This window comes from Choloepus didactylus, chromosome 5 (assembly GCF_015220235.1).
Source record: "Choloepus didactylus isolate mChoDid1 chromosome 5, mChoDid1.pri, whole genome shotgun sequence".
Classification (NCBI taxonomy): domain Eukaryota; kingdom Metazoa; phylum Chordata; class Mammalia; order Pilosa; family Megalonychidae; genus Choloepus; species Choloepus didactylus.
In genome coordinates, this window is record NC_051311.1 from 52,821,858 (window position 1) to 52,838,954 (window position 17,097).

The 17,097-nt window shown below is 38.7% G+C and overlaps 1 protein-coding gene across 1 annotated transcript in view; it reads right to left on the minus strand.

The window, feature by feature from the left end:
• Nucleotides 1–6,137: 6,137 nt before the first annotated feature.
• AKR1D1 (aldo-keto reductase family 1 member D1) overlaps nt 6,138–17,097 on the minus strand; it is an 80,367-nt gene continuing 69,407 nt past the window's right edge. The window contains exons 8-9 of the mRNA XM_037836077.1: nt 11,738–11,820; nt 6,138–7,497 (exon numbers count right to left, since the gene is read on the minus strand). Coding sequence (XP_037692005.1) covers nt 7,455–7,497; nt 11,738–11,820 — 126 coding nt within the window. The 3' untranslated portion in view covers nt 6,138–7,454. The remainder of the gene's footprint in view (nt 7,498–11,737; nt 11,821–17,097) is intronic.

A 17,097-nucleotide genomic window follows, 5' to 3' on the forward strand; every position in this document is an offset into this window, starting at 1 on the left:
AAGACTTTATAACCTTAATTGATATTAGCTCATTTGACTAGAAAAAACAGTAAATTTAGAAAACTCAAATTAATTAGCCTGTGTATTAGAAAATAACCCCAAGTTGTGTTAAAACAAGAAAGTCTGTTAACATAATGTTATAGTGTTAAAATCAGGGAAAAGACATAGTTATTCTAAACCAGAAGTATTAAACCAGTTTAATTTGTTCAAGGAGTCATCTTGATTAGTATTATATGAATCTTTTCCATATACATCTATATGTCATATGTTAAAGCTTTTAAGTTGTTTACAAGTAAGTTTTGCTTCTGGCTTCCTAGTGACCAAGGCCATTAATTAAACTCATCATTAAATTTTAAAAATATGCATTACACCTTTAAGAAGACAACATTTCCTTAAAAAGACAGTATATTTAAAGCATATAATTTTTCCTAGAAATTTTTGCATTTCTCTTCACATTTATATTAACGTTTGATATATTAATATCATTTCTACTGGATAATTGGAAGAGGAGCCTGTTCCAATAAATTTCAAGAAATATTATAATCTGAATTATTAATTCACCCTGGAGGTTGGCAAGATATATGTTAACTCAAAAATTATATCTATGAAACAGAAAATTTTATGAACTCTTGTTCAAACTAGAGTTGCCAATTGTGATAAAGCAGCAGAATCTAATATAGAAACAGAGCTGCCAGTATCTATTGAGAATGTTGATCAGTTAAAGAAACAAAAACATATAATTATGCACCATTAGGTCCGTAGGGGGAATATCATTACTGAAAATATAAATAATTTTATGACTTATTTCTGAATATAGCAGCAAATCTCTCTTTTTTTCCAGTCTCCATGTCCCTTATGGTAATGACAATCTCCTTCCTTTAGTATTATTTAAAAATCCAAAGAGACACTAATTTGGAATTCTTTAATCATTTGGCAGTTTAAGCACACCAAGCAAAGAAAGCTGATCATTGCATATTAGGAACTTAGTTTCCTCCTTGTTCTAAGGCTTTTCTTTGGTAAAACACTTTAGAAGGAACTATGGGTAACAAAAAAGAGAAAAACAGAGAGGAGTCTATTAATATCAGAAAAACAAAATCCTTTTAAATCTGTATTTTTAAATGCTAGGAAATATTTGAAGACTCAACCAGATTCCAGATTCCCTGTCAATTGCCTGTTGACAGGAGCCATATTTCTACTATCTACCAAATGACAGAAATAACCTAATACTTGATCCATACAATCAAAACCCAGGTGTCACCATGGCTGCCAGTGGGGAGGACCCAACCAGCACGTACAATAAGGCTCAGAACCAAGAATCAGGTGTAGTGCGCAGAAAGCCAGAGCACAATGGCACGTTGTAACCAAGAAATTAAGAATTAAGAAATGATTATGATTACTGAATCATTATATAGATGCTTTTCTTTCTGTATTGTAGAATAGGCAGAAGTTAATACCTGAAATTACTGAAACTCAACTAGTCTCAGCCTTATTTATGCTTACTTTTGTAATGGTTATTCCAGTTTATTCTTAGCCCTCTTTATACTTTTGTAATGGTTATTCTAGCCTAGTCTCAGTCTCATGTATACTTCCTTTCTATTGTAATGGTAACAACTCCATCCCCTCTTGTTTGAATCCATAAGAACGCTGAATTCCTTAGCCTCAGGGAGACAGATTTTTGGCAGATAGGCCATCTGTTCTCCTGCTTTTTGGGTAACATTAAACTTTCTCTCTTTGAAATCCTGGTGTCATGGATTGATTGTTGTGTGCATGGGGCAGAGAACCCACTGCTTTTGTCTGGTATCAGTGTGAGGCTCACTAGAGACTTGAATAAAGACCAAAATGGAAAGTGGTGGAAATCAAGTCACCTTGAGTGAGAGTCCAAAAACTCCTGTAAATTGTGGTGCTTGACTAAGTCTGGGCAGATCTGTTTAATTCTAAAGTTATGTTTTATCTCCATTTCTCACTGCCTGCTCCACAAGAGTTTATTAGTGGGTGAAGGTTCAGCTTCAGGTAACAGAAACCCACTCAAAATACTTAAAAGAGACATGGTTATTTATTGGAAGGGCACAATTTCAAGTGACCAAAAAGTCAGCTCAAACAGGCTTAAATTAAAAGGGAATTTATTAGCTCATGTTTCTGAAAAGTCATAACCGTTTTTAGAATCAGAGAAGCCTGGATTGAGGGGCTGAAGTGTCATAAGACTACATTTTGCTATCTTCATTTCTTAGCTTTGCTTTTCTCTGTTATTGTTTTATTCTCAGAGACTAAAATTGTTGGTGGCACTATATAGCTTACACTAAAGACAGATTTCTCTGACAAACAATTCTGATAAAAGTCCTTGGTATGACTCTTATTGGCCCAAGTTATGTTATGACTTTATTCCTCAGTCATTTGCTCAATCCAGGGAAATGGAGTGAGTGGGTTCACTTACACCTGTGTTATTTACCTATTCCTGGACTGAAGGTGCGGTCATATCCATACTTACCCAACCCATATGGACAGAAAATTGGTCACTAGCTGACCTTATTTACTCAGTGTCTAGCCCCTCCAGAAGTCAAACTGATATCCCATGGTCCAAGGCCCTCACCAGAAATCACATTGTTAGCATAAACTATTTGGCATGACCCAAGACCCAAGCAAAATAAGACACTCATCTGTAGAAGAGATACTCCCCAAATATGGGCTCGCTGCTTGGCAGGGCCAATAGAAGTCACACTGAACCAGGCTAAAGAGGAAAAGAGAGTTTATTATTTACTTCAGCAAGATACAGGGGAAGTTTTTCCAAATCTACCTGTTTCTTCAATTGGTTTTTATACCCAGAGACAAAGAGAGTTAATCATTTAATTAACATGCAACAAGAGTGATAGAGGAAAGGCTTATCTATATCTGGGAGGTTGGGGCAATCTCCCCAAAATGATTCTTTAATTGGCTAAACCCATTAGGGACAAAGGGAGTTAATCATTGTTCTAGTTTGCTAATGCTGCCGGAATGCAAAACACCGGAGATGGATTGGCTTTTATAAAAGGGGGTTTATTTGGTTATACAGTTACAGTCTTAAGGCCATAAAGTGTCCAAGGTAACACATCAGCAATTGGATACCTTCACTGGAGGATGGCCAATGGTGTCCGGAAAACCTCTGTTAGCTGGGAAGTCACGTGGCTGGCGTCTGCTCCAAAGTTCTGGTTTCAAATGGCTTTCTCCCAGGACGTTCCTCTCTAGGCTGCAGTTCCTCAAAAACATCACTCTTTAGTTGCACTTGGGATATTTGTCCTCTCTCAGCTTCTCCAGAGCCAGAGTCTGCTTTCAATGGCCATCTTCAAACTGTCTTTCATCTGCAGCTCCTGTGCTTTCTTCAAAGTGTCCCTCTTGGCTGTAGCTCCTCTTCAAAATGTCACTCACAGCTGCACTGAATTCCCTCTGCTTGTCAGCCCATTTATATGGCTCCACTGATGAAGGCCAATGCTGAATGGGTGGGGCCACACCTCCATGGAAATTATCTCATCAGAGTTATCTCCACATTTGGGTGAGGCACATTCCATGGAAACACTCAAAGAATTACAATCTAATTAACACTGATAGGTCTGCCCACACAAGATTACATCAAAGATAATGGTGTTTGGAGGGACATAATACATTCAAACTGGCACAATCATTTTAGTTAACATGTAACAGGTTTGAAGAACGTCAGTAATTTAGTTAATTCCCATTTTCTTCAAGAACTAGGTGACACCTGTGAAAGGTAAAAACTTTACATTTACATATTGTTGCAGACTTTACGTCTTGCTCTTTTGTGAGAACAAAGGATCCTCACCCCCGCCCCCCCCCCCCCTTTGACAGTCAGAAGCTGTTTTAGGTTACATTCCAAGGTTAATTTACAATTTCCTGATAGCTTACACTTTTTAAGATTATATTTAAAAAGTCACTGTTACATGTCAGCAGTATATTCTGAGAGCTTAGAGGTTTCTCGCAGGAGCTGGTCAGGGGCAAACCTTTCTTTGGAATGTACAGGGTTTGAACATATCAGATCTGCTGAGTTACCCCTGTACTGCACAGTATCAAATAGGATATTTTATAGCTCTATAAGAGCAGTTTTTAATTTACAGAAAATTGATAGTGATTAAAGTGATTCTTGCTCAGTAGCAGTGATAATAGATCTTGTATGGTAGACACATAAATTATTACATCTGGTAGAAAAGAGAAATCAAAAGGTTATAGTTTTGTTGTCATTTAGAACATTAACCAGTTTTGAGCTAAATCAGCAATTTTATTTAAACATTCTTTCAGCTACTGTAAATATTTCACTCTCTCCAATTCTCTTACTAGTTCTACTATCTTGCTGATTCCTTCATTTATGAGGTGATTAGATCATTGTATGAACAAACTTTGTATCTTATGAAAATCATATTTTTAACTTTTTGAAAAAATAGACTTTGAAAATTTTAAAATAATTTACAGATTCTGATAAGGCAGAGAGCAACCTTCTTAATTTTCAGTGCTGATGCAGATTTTCTCTATTGTATCATTTTCAGGGGAATCCAAAGTGAGGGAAGGAGGGAACTAAAACTTAGTGTTCCAATACTCTGACCTGGAAATCCTTATTATGGACATCTTTTATTTTGTCTGCTCAGAATCCTTTTCCCCTTCTTGGGGGAACTTATTCCTTGTGATTCAGGTGGTGCTGGAGGTCACCAAGACCTTTCTTCCTCCTCTGTTCCATTGCCTTTCCATTTCCTCCTATGCCTGTCTGCACTTCTTCCCCCTCCTATCTCCCTCCCTTCATCCCTCTCCACCCCCTTCTCAGCCAAGAGTGAGCTTCTGCCCCAGGCCCCTCCAATTGGACAGACTGCCCCACCTTCTGGCCACAGTGGTTAGCGCAAGCATCCTGCCTGCTGGACCAGAGTTATTCCCAGGACTATCCCTTGACAGAGCTACGATTAAAGACTCTTACTTTCTGCTGGGGTTCTAATCTGATTGTATGAGAGTCCAAAGCTGCTGAGAGATATCTTGCCTGCAGTGTGGAGATGTTTAGTCCAAGGGGTTAAAAAAACAGACACTAGTTGTGATCACATTATTCGAGCGCTGGCTCTAGTTTTTTAAAGTCACTTTATTCCTGTATTTCTTTTTCTTCCCAGTTCTGTGAACCAATAAATTCACTCTTTCTGCTTAATCTAGTCTGAGTTGGGTTTTTATCGCCAGCAACTAAAAATATCCTACTAAAAAAATAATTACTTGGAAGTTGGGTATGACAAGTGAAAACTCCAGAAATTTAGAATTGGCTGACAAAACAGCTGGGTTAAACTATTAGATTTTGTAAGTTTGACCCTGTGCCTGGCTACACTCAAGCTTTAGCGCTGTGGTAGAAGATTTGTGTTGGATGCTTCCTGTGGCCTTCGGTTAAATCCTTGGTTTGAACTGGTGTGAAGGTTGGGGTGGTTGTAGAAGACAAAGAGGGAAGAGAATGTGGCCTTATTAAGCAAGTAGTCTCTGGCTGCTTTGAGTAATCCATAAAGGCTGAGTCATGTGCCTTGCAAGAGGAGGAGTCTGCACGAAGCTGCAATTAGCGAGCTCCACCTGGGCCCCTGTGTGTCCATTGGAAGGGGGAAGCTCCTTTACAGAGATTGTAACCACTGTAAAAAGCTTTTCACCAAAATGCTCCTTGAGAATAAGAGGTTCAATGGACAAAAAGCCTGAGAGGGGTGAGAGCTGAGGGAAGAGTGAATGCAGAAGCATTTTATCAGACTCTCGCTTTCTTGACTTACCTGTTTTCTGTCTTCAACTCTTTTCCTTCTGTCTCTGTTATGACTAAGGGAGGATGCCCCTCCTCCGACCTCTAGACATAATTTTTTCTTAACATATGGTGGGAGCCTTTTCTAATGCCTGGTTTTTAAAAATTGTTTCATATGTGTGGTCTCTATTCCTACTTCTATTCCCACCTTCAGGGACAACACGGATCAGGACTCAAAACGGTTCTTTCCTTAGGGTGCCCCCTTTTCTTCCCTTTTTTCCCAGTGCTAAATGTACACTAGGAAATCAATTAAAGGCCTTTTAGTTGAATTGAATTCAGATGATTCCTCCTGGTTCTCCCCCTTTCTGTCTTGGTAACAGAGCCTGAAGCAACAAAATGAAGATTCACGTGGTAGAACAAATTATCAGAATTTATTATTTCTTGAGAACAAAATATTTTCCAGAGAACAACATTCTGATTTTCTATTATTAGAAATTTATTAATTTTATTCATATTGGAATCAGTGGAAATGCTGAGTTTAGATCAGATTTTTTCAGAGCAATAATTTCTCAGAAATGTTTTCAGTTCATTGAAGATTATCTATAAACTATTGGTCCTAGATAAACATAATTTTCAAATAACTCTTGTCCTTGGGAGAGTGACCTAATGTAAATGAAGGAAATACATTTCTCCAGTTGAATTGAAAATACATACATCTCTACTGCTAAATTCTAATGATCTTATTCACTTTTTAGAAATTTACCAATGTTCTTTTGCACTTGTTACTTTCTCAAAACTCAACAGCTATCCCAATAACACTTTCAAAGTCTTAAATATAACAGTAATATTATAAAGCTTCTTCTTTCAATATGTTCCCTAAAGCCTGCTTTTTAAAGGCCTCTTTTAAAATGGTCATCTTTGGACTATTCTATGGTACAAGGTTTTATTTGTGTACATTGGTTATTCCAAGCTACTTCATGTAATGGTGTTCATATGATGAATGTGTGCAGGATTGATTGACAGTAGAAATACGGATCAACAGTTATGCTGAAGCTTCGGTGCTCTAAAGAATGCACGAGAGAATCAATTATCCATCCCTCAAGCTAGGTAAAAGTTAAACAAACACATACCAGGCGAAAACCCACCAAAAAACAAAATCATTATGGCTTAGTTGACCAATGTAATGTTTAATTATCTCTATTTTAAGACTTTTCTACACTTATCCCTGTCACTCTACTACGGTGCAGCAAAGCTCTTCCTTGTCAACAGTGAACGTGTGGGTCTTATCTTGGCTATGTCTAAATTACAATCAATGGCCCAAACCATCAAGGCCACTGTCAGAGTGCTGGCATGTGCTGGCTCTCTGCCCTCTTTAACTGCTTAAGAGCTTAGATTACCAAGTAGTCTCCAGATTCATGAGTTATTTGCCTTCATATGTTGTCATTTGAAGTCTATTCTAAAGCTTTATGTTTTGTTGTCTGAAGCCCAGAAGACACTGATCTAATAAAATATTAGTTGATAATTTCCAAACAATGATTTCAACAGGTTTAAACATTAGGTTCTTCAATATAGCTAAGTCAAAGTCATTCACACTACATAAAATTTGCATGCTTCAATCATTACTTCTTCTGAGGATAATAAAACTCCTTCTATTTCCACATCCGGGGGAACCACTACCCAAGTTTGTGGGTTACACAGAAGGGAAAATCTGTTGAGGAGCTCTCTGAAGTCAGTATTCATCATGAAATGGGTATTCAGGATGATCACTCCACCTGCCAAAACAATTTCCAAAAAAGAAAAATTCATTCTAAAAGTTGTACAGGCTGTATACTACTATCCTTTGACAATTTTATTGACCACTCTACCTCCCTCCTACCCATTTGTACTCTATTTCTCATCTGCTCTCCTCCCCTTTCCCCACTCAAGCTAACACCTTTTGTTAAAGCCCTGTACAGCACCCTGGGTGTAGAGTGTGTGAGTGTGTATAAGTGTGTGTGTATGAGCGGTTACCAGGGCACCAACACTCTGCCCAGAAAAAAGCACAGGTGAGTCAGCTGCCTTCATTTGCCTGCTTCTTCCCAATTTCTTCCACTCTCTCCTCTCTTGATATAGGCTGCCTGCCCTTTCAATGAACCATGTTAGCATTACTTCTCAAAACTCTCAATACCTGTCAGCATTTTTACTTGCCTTTCTTGCTACATCTTCTGAGAGTTAGAAGTTTGAGATCTAGAAAGTTGATGACCAGCAAAGCAAGTTTCCATGGTTGTTATTATTATTATTACTATTATTATTTTTATGAACCTATATCTTAAATAATGATGGTGAAATAGTCTGTAAAAGATCTGGAGTGTGTGTGGGCCTGTCCTGTAACATAACAAGATTCAGTTTTCTGCGAGTACTGTGAACTTTAAATTAAAATATAAAACAAAAAAGGCTCTCCAATGTCAAAGAACAACTGGAAAAAGAGTAGAAAAGGATCATGGCCCACTATCCCTAAATGGTCCTTTTTTTTTTAATCAACAGGGCCTAATCTTTGCTTTTTCTAGTTAACTCCTGGAAAGAAGTTATTTTCCCAGTGATGCTAGAATTAGGTATTAAATATGTCAAATACCAAATGTCAAAGCAAATGACATCATCAAGTGTGGTGGTCTGAAGCTGTCTGTACCCCAGAAAAACATGTTCATAAATCTAATCCATTTTTTTGTGTGTGTGAACCCATTGTACGTAGGAACTTTTGATGAGGCCAATTCAGTTAAAGGTGGCCCAGAATGGGTCTTAATCCTCTTACTGGAGTCCTTTATAAGAGGATAAAATTCAGACAATGAGAGGAAAAAGTCATGGAAGCAAGAAGCTAAAATCAATGAAATGCAGAAGAGAAGAGAGAGACCAGCAGATGCCATGATGTGCCTTGCCATATGGCAGAGGAGCTGAGTAACAGACAGCCAGTCTTTGGGAAGAAAACATCACCTTGATGATGGCTTGATTTGGACATTTTCCTGGCCTCAAAATTGTAAGCCAAAAAATTCCCATTGTTTAAGCCAACCCATTTCATGGTATTTGCTGGAACAGCCTAGGAAACTAAAACAGATTTTGGTACCAGGAGTGGGGTGCTGCTATTGCAAATATCAAAAAAGTGGAAATGGCTTTGGAATTGGCTAATGGGTAGAGACAGGAAGAATTGTGAGATACTTGATAGAAAAGGTTTAGATTGCTCTGAAGAGAACATAGGAATATGGATGCTAAAGGTACTTCCAACAAAGTCCTAGAAGAAAATGATGAATATGTTATTGGAAACTGGAGGAGAGGTGATCCTTGTTTTAAAGTGGTAGAGCACTTGAAAAAAATGAGCTCTGATGTCAGATGGAAGGCAGAATTTGAGAGTGATGAACTTGGATATTTGGCTGAGGAGATTTCCAAGCTAAAAGTGGAAAGTGCAGCCTGGTTTCTCCTTGCAGCTTATAGTCAAATGTGAGATGAAAGGGATAAGTGGGAACTGAACTCCTGAGCACAAAGAAACCAGAAATTGATGGTTTGGAAAATTCTGAGTTTCCAGAAATTGAGTTCCCAGAGAATAGTGCTCCAGGTGAGGGTTTAACTGAATATGGAACCAGTCAGCCATTTCAGTGCAAGTCAGGATTGGTAAAAACAGTTATCCAGGAAGGATCTTTGGGAAGTCTTACTGTCTGATGGTTTGTATCTCTGTGTACTACATGCAAAACTCACATTTTGTGTGTGTGTGTGTGTAAGATCTGTATGAACAGAACCACTGTCAGCCTGGACTAAAAGATACAGAAAAGGAATGGATTGAAGGAAAAATCACCTCAAGGGCAGAACAATGGAAACTGAGGTATGGACAGAAGACATCTCCTTGGGCCAAGAGAGCCAGCTCACCCACATGTGTGAAAGGGATGTGTATTCCAGCACTTTGAGAGTGGGCCTTCTGCCCCATTGTTCATGAAAAGTGGTAGAACCTGACGTTTCTGAGAGGCTGGAGTCTGTGCCCCAGTGATTGTGGAGAGTCTGGTCATCACACCAATTCCTAGAGACAGTGGAGCATTCACCCCAGTGTGCAGAAAAGGATGTGACTGCCGCTTTGTCAGGCCCAGAGGACAAAACATTGTTCCACAGATGACTCTCAGACCTTGAAATCTAATGGCGTATGCCCTGCAGGGTTTTGGAATTGTTTTGGACCCATGACTCCTGTTTTCCTTCCACTTTCTCCCTATGGGAATGGAAATATTTATCCTATGTCTGTCCCTCCTTTGTCTATTGGAAGCAGATAACTTGTTCTCTAGGACTCACAGGTCCACAGACTGAGGGGAATTGTGCCCCAGGACAGACCACAACTATAACTGAATTTGATGTGATTTTGTACTAAGCATTGTTTCTGAAATGATTTAAGTTTTTTTGGATATTGTGATGGAATGAATGTACTTTGCATATGGAAAGAACATGTCTTTTTAGGTCCAGAGGGTGGAGTCTGGTGTACCTCAGAAAAACATGTTCTTAAATCTAATCCATCCCTGTGAGTGTGAACCCATTGTAAGTAGGACCTTTTGATGAGGCCAATTCAGTTAAGGTGTGGCCCAGGATGGGTCTTAATCCTCTTAATGGATTTCTTTATAAGAGGATGAAATTCAGACAGGGAGAGGAAAAAGCCATGGAACCAAGAAGCGGAAAGCGATGAAACCCAGAAGAGAAGGGAGAGACCAGCAGATACTGCCATGTGCCTTGCTATGTGGCAGAGGAGCCAAGGATTGCTGGCAGCAAGTCTTTGGAAATGAAGCTTGATAATGGCTTGATTTGGACATTTTCCTGGCCTCAAAACTGTAAGCTAATAAATTCTCATTGTTAAGCCGACTCATTTCATGGTATTTGTTGGAGCAGCCTAGGAAACTAAAACACAAACTGTCTGTAAAAAATCAGTACAGTGGTGGATGGATCATATCTTACTATCTCTTCTTAATTTAATGATATTTATTCAACACAAATTTTTTATCTTAAGAGTTATTAATCTATAAGTGTTTGCTAGTTTTGAAAAAGGTCATGTTTGTTTTTACTCTTTTGTTCTTGAGGCTGGTCATACCATTTGATGTCAAATAATTTTCCTCCTGAAAAATTAACATTAGAAATCTGTTACATTAATTCAGAAATTCTGTATTAGCCTAGTCAGAGCACTTTCTGATTCATGAAAAATAGTGGGACCAATAAGACACATGACCAAACTATATGAACAATCTGAAGACCATTTTCTAAATCTCTGCTTAAAGAGAAGATTCCAAAAAGAATGTGACTATCCAGGTGATTTGAAGAACTTGAAAGATAAATAGAGAATTATTAAAAAGAAAAAAAAATGTGTATGTGAATGCCTATGTGTGTATATATGTGAACTCTATTCTTTTTTATTTTAAAGGCCCAGTAAAGTTTAGAGAATAAGGGCATTTCAGTTGGCTAGTTGAATTTGGAAATATTTTGAAGGTGTGTAAGGAATTCTGCTTCTGACAAGTCAGCTAAAAGATGGGGCTAGAAACTCAAAATCTTATAGGCAAGCAAGTATTTGTCTAAAACTCTAGGTTCTTGGTTCCCAGCCCAGTCTCTTTCTACTACATTATCGTGCCTTTCTCGCAGGAATTGTTTCTTGCAGGAATTGTTTCTTGCTGAAAACTTTGCTCTAATTTGGGCATTGCTTTGATGTTTAGGAAGAAATAATTTTTTTTTCAAGATTTGTGCTGCTTTTATATTAAAATATGTACACTATAACTTAATTCTCCTCAAGGTCCTTAGCTCTCCAGGTCCTAACTAAGTCATAGAGTGTAGTAAGTGCCAGGAACCTTCTTTTAAATAAAAGTATAGGTTTTTAGGAAGTTCCTATAGTAGACGTTTAATATTCAGCACATGCTGCCCACCAGCGTTTACCCTTGTGGCTTTCTATGATACAGGTCAGCATGCATCTGAGCCCTGTTGGTTGATGCTTGCCAATCCAACACCACTGGATGCTACCCCAGAACTCACATCAACAGGTTCACAAAGCGGACGTTTTTATTCAAGTCTTCAATGTCCTTCATTTCTTTTTCAGTGAGAGAAAAGTCAAAGACCTAATATAATGGAAATAGAAGACAGAACATTTTTGAAGGTAGGCAGTGGGTCAAGTTTGGGATTGGGAAGTAGTAGGATAGGGGATTGGGGCCAGCAGTGCACTTGTGGAGGGATACCAAGTGGGGAGTGGCAGGGAAGCCCTTCAAAGACTTATGAGGATTCCTGAACATGCCTAAGAGCAGCTGGACTAGTGCTGAGGGCCACCCCACTGATGTGGAGCTAAGCATTCTGTTCTGCCTTTTGTCCCTGACAAAATCCTGCTGGGGACTCCTTGTGAGATATTCCAACTACTCTGAAACAGCATATGTTCAGGAAGTCTCTTGAAATCTCAAATATGAAGATTCCTTATTATTTCCATATAGATGCTGAGCTTTTTGTTCTGGACTGCTACCTTAAATTTTATTTTTTGTTTGGATATTCCCTAGTCTCTAAATTTTCTTGTGGGTTTAAAATTTCAATTTGCTTAGTTTTATCCTCAATCCTTTCCTGCATCATTTTAAATCTCTCTCCTTCTACCTTTTTATTCTAATTACATTTTCATTATTTTTCTTAGGTTTTATACTTTGTTTATACTCTGGTTTTACAATTGTCCTTATAAATATTTTTATAATTTAGCTTATTTTTACTTTTAACATTTAACTTTTCTGTTTGTAACTTATCTTTTCTTTTATGTTTTAACTTTTATTTTAAAATATATTTTAAACATTCATAAATTTTATTGATGTAGGTAGCACATAAATATATGCTCTTTGTAGAGAATGAAACACTACAGAAAGGCACACACATATATGGAATAAAAAATGAAAGTTCACTTAGCACCCACCACTCCAATTTTATTCCCCTTTCTAGACGATCTTCTGAAACATTAACACATTAAGAAAGCAAAATACAGTAATTTTATCATATCTTTATCATCCTTCAACTTTCTTTGATGCATATAATATGTCTTGGTGATCTTTTATGTCAGTATATATAGACCTACTTTAATTATTTAACCACTGCATAGTATTCCATGCTATGGATATAACCTGATTTATTTAGTCATTCTCCCGTGGGTGATAAACATTGTATTGTTTATAAGTACCTCTTTTTAGGGAATCTTTTTCTTTGATATTTACTATCCAAGTATTAGAGGTTAAGAGATTGTGTAGGGAGTCAGAACTTTGCATAAGATAAAAATTCATGAATACACCAATCACTTGTAAAGTGGAATCCTTACCTCCTTTTTTTATTAAAATTAGTCCTGGTGAGAAACTAAGATGGCGGCTAGGTGAGACAGGGTGAAAAAACACCTCCATGAAAAACACTAGCTAAAAACCAGAAAGTGACCCAGAACACCAGTTACAGCGATGCGCCAGCTGGACAAGGCCTCCTAGTTCCACAGGGGCCGTATACTTGGTGAAACCGGGAGTCTGCATTCTGAAACAAGTGAGTAAGCTGACTGGAAGACCCGCAGCCATGTGGCGGTCTGGGGAAGCCAGGATTTGGCGTTTGGAGACCGGCTGGCTCTTTTTTTTAAAAAAAAAAAAAGGGAAAAACCCAGGAGCAGCTGCAATAGGGGGAACCACGCAGCAAAACACAGCAAGAGGGGGCTGGGCCGGCCTCTCAGTGTCTGGCTGGGAAGACAGCCCGCTGCAGATACCCTTGGGTCTGGGGGAATGGAGGGGAGAGCCGGAAGCAGAAAGAAACCCTGCGGCTAGCAGCTGGCCCCCCGGGGGGCTGGATAAACTCCTGCCTGGAGCCCAGTGCCCAGAGCCCCACCAGTTGTCCTGGAGCTGGGAAGGAGGAACTGTGCGAGGAGAGGGGGGTTGAGACTCCCCGTTCGGCCATTTTTGCTTCAGGCTGAGAGTGCGCCGCTGCACGGCCCAGCAGCCCGGGGCATCCCTTGAGGAATGGCGTGCACTGGTGATGTAGCATGGCATTCCCTTGGCTGAGCTCCTGGAGGATCACGGCTGGGAAGGGGACCTGCTCAGAGAACCCAGGGACGCTACGCCAAGTCCGGTGGTTTGTGGGACAGTGAGAGAGAGGGTCTGGGACTGAACTGAAATGAAGGCTTAGACTCTTGAGGCGGCCTTGAATCTCTGGGAACCTGGGGGATTTGAACATTAAAACTGCCCTTCCTCCCTGGCCACCCGTACACATGCCCCACATTCCGGGCGGAAGGCTCCAGCAACACACCCAAACTGAGTTCTCCAACTGAACCCCACAAGAAACATTTCCCCACACACTGTGGGAACAAGGTTGAGAATTGACATGAGGGATATAGGTGACTCACAGACGCCATCTGCTGGTTAGTTAGAGAAAGTGTACGTCACCAAACTGAGTTTCTGAAAAATTATATCGATATCCTTTTTTTTTTACAACTTGAAAGAACCCTATCAAGCAAAACAAATGCCAAGAGGCCAAAAACAACACAAAATCTTAATGCATATGATAAAACCAGACGATATGGAGAATCCAACTCCAAACACACAAATCAAGATATTGGAAGACACACTGTACCTCGCACAATTAATCAAAGAACTACAATCGAGGAACAAAAACATGGCAAAGGATTTAAAGGACATCAAGAAGTTCATGGCCCAGGATATAAGTAACATAAAGAAGACCCTAGAAGAGCATAAAGAAGACATTGCAAGAGTAAATAAAAAAACAGAAGATCTTATGGAAATAAAAGAAACTGTTTGCCAAATTAAAAAGACTCTGGATATTTACAATACAAGACTAGGGGAAGCTGAACAACATCTCAGTGTCCTAGAGGTCCACAGAACAGAAAATGAAAGAACAAAAGAAAGAATGGAGAAAAAAATTGAAAAAATTGAAATGGATCTCAGGGATATGATAGAAAAAATAAAACGTCCAAGCTTAAGACTCATTGGTGTCCCAGAAGGGGAAGAGAAGGGTAAAGGTCTAGAAAGAGTATTCAAAGAAATTTCTGGGGAAAACTTCCCCAACCTTCTACACAATATAAATACACAAAGCATAAATGCCCAGTGAACTCCAAATAGAATAAATCCAAATAAACCCACTCCGTGACATATTCTGATCAGACTGTCAAACACTGAAGAGAAGGAGCAAGTTCTGAAGGCAGCAAGAGAAAAGCAATTCACCACATACAAAGGAAACAACATAAGATTAAGTAGTGACTACTCAGTGGCCACCATGGAGGCAAGAAGGCAGTGGCATGACATATTTAAAATTCTGAGAAAGAAAAATTTCCAGCCAAGAATACTTTATCCGGAAAAACTCCCCTTCAAATTTGAGGGAGAACTTAAATTTTTCACAGACAAACAAATGCTGAGAGACTCTGCCAATAAAAGACCTGCCCTACTTCAGATACTAAAGGGAGCCCTACCAACAGAGAAACAAAGAAAGGAGAAAGAGATATAGAGAATTTTAACAGACATATATAGTACCTTACATCCCAAATCACCAGGACACTCATTTTTCTCTAGTGCTCACGGATCTTTCTCCAGAAGGGACCATAAGCTGAGACATAAAACAAGCCTCAAGAAATTAAAAAAAAAAAAAAAGAAATTGAATATACTTAAAGCACATTCTCTGACCACAATTTTTTGTCAAAATCTCCTCTGAATGATCATTCTGCAAAAAAATCTGTGTGAAATAGAGGATGCCATATCATGCTATCATGTGATTTTGTCAAGCACATTTAAAAAAAACAATACTTCACTTTTTGTTTATTTTAAGATTTAGTGCCTATGCAATTTAACCTAAATTTTATTGAACATAAAGTGATGAATACGTACTTCACTATTTTTTCATTGCAATTTAAAAATAAACTTCCTCCCCCCCCACATTATTTCTATACATTTTTCCTCATTTTACATGGCTTAAATTTCAGTAGACTTTTTTTTTCAAGGCACAAATTATCCTAAATGACTGAGAGTATTTATTTGCAATGAAAATTTTTGTACATACATTTTTATGCACATTTTTTATCTTTCTATCCCTTGCAATTAGGGATTTATATTTAAAATTTGGATTCCTACCTGTGAAAAATGCTATACCATTTACCTGTTGGATATTCTGAAGCTTTTAAAATTTTTCAAGCCAATGGAAATTTTTACTGAGGTTTTAAAAGTTTAGTTTTTCTTTTGTTAGTATTCTTAACTTAATTTATTAGTTAACATGTGCCAGGCACTGTTCTAAGTACTGGAGGTACCGCAGTGAGCATATCAGAAAGAAGTCCCTATCTCCATAGATTCCTATATTCTGGGTATGGGGGAGGGTACAGACAATTAACAAGATAAATAAAATATGTAGTATGATAGATAGAGGTAAGCATAGGGAAGAGATAAAGCAGAGGAGGAGAGAGGAAGTGTTGGAGGGGCTGCAGTTTTAGATGAGGGGGTAGTGGTCAGGGAAGGCTTCTTTGGGAAGTATGTGAGGGAGTAGCCATTTGTATATCGGAGGAAGTTCATTTTCAGACAGAAGAATGAGATGTTCTTCTGCGCTGAGGCAGGTGTGTGTCTAATGTCTGAAGGAATTCTGAGGAGTCCAATGTGGGAATGGAGTGAACAAAGAAGAGAGGAGAAGGATGAGGTTGGAGAGGTAATGGGGAGTGTGTGTGGGGGGCGCAAATCATGAAGGGTTTTTACTGTGAGTGAGAGGGAAAGTCACTTGGGGGGGGGGTGATATGAGCACAATATATTAGGACTGAAAACTAGTTTTTGGATCTAGCAATATGGAGGGTATTGGTGACCTTCACAAGACTGGTTTGAATGGGTTTAAGAGGTAATGGGGGAAGAGAATCAGAGGTAGTGAAAACAGACATCCCTTTCAGGGGTGTTGCTAGAAAAGGAAACAGAGAAATGGATAATAGAGAGAGAGAGGAAAGTGAGTCTAAGTTGGATTTTATTTTTTAATATTGGAGGTTACAGCATGTCTGTATGTTGGTGGGAGTCATACTGTAGCAAGGAACAATTGATAACGCAGGACAGGGGAAATTGGAAGGCCCTATGTTCCTGCAAGGCTGAAAGAGATGGAATCTGTTAAGCAAGTATGGGGTTTGGCTCCAGCCAGGAGCATGGTCATAGTTACGGTAACAGGAAAGCAAGTCACATATATTCACAAGGACACAGGTAGGTAAGTAGATGTTTCATGTGAGTTGGAAAAGTTCTTTTCTGATTGTTTCTATTTTTCCTCAATGATGAATAGAAATCAAGTTGATCAGCCAAGGCAGAGGTCAAGTATTAGATGTTAGAGAAAAGGGAAGAAAAAAAGGGAAAATATAAGAAATATTGTCTAGGAGAGTG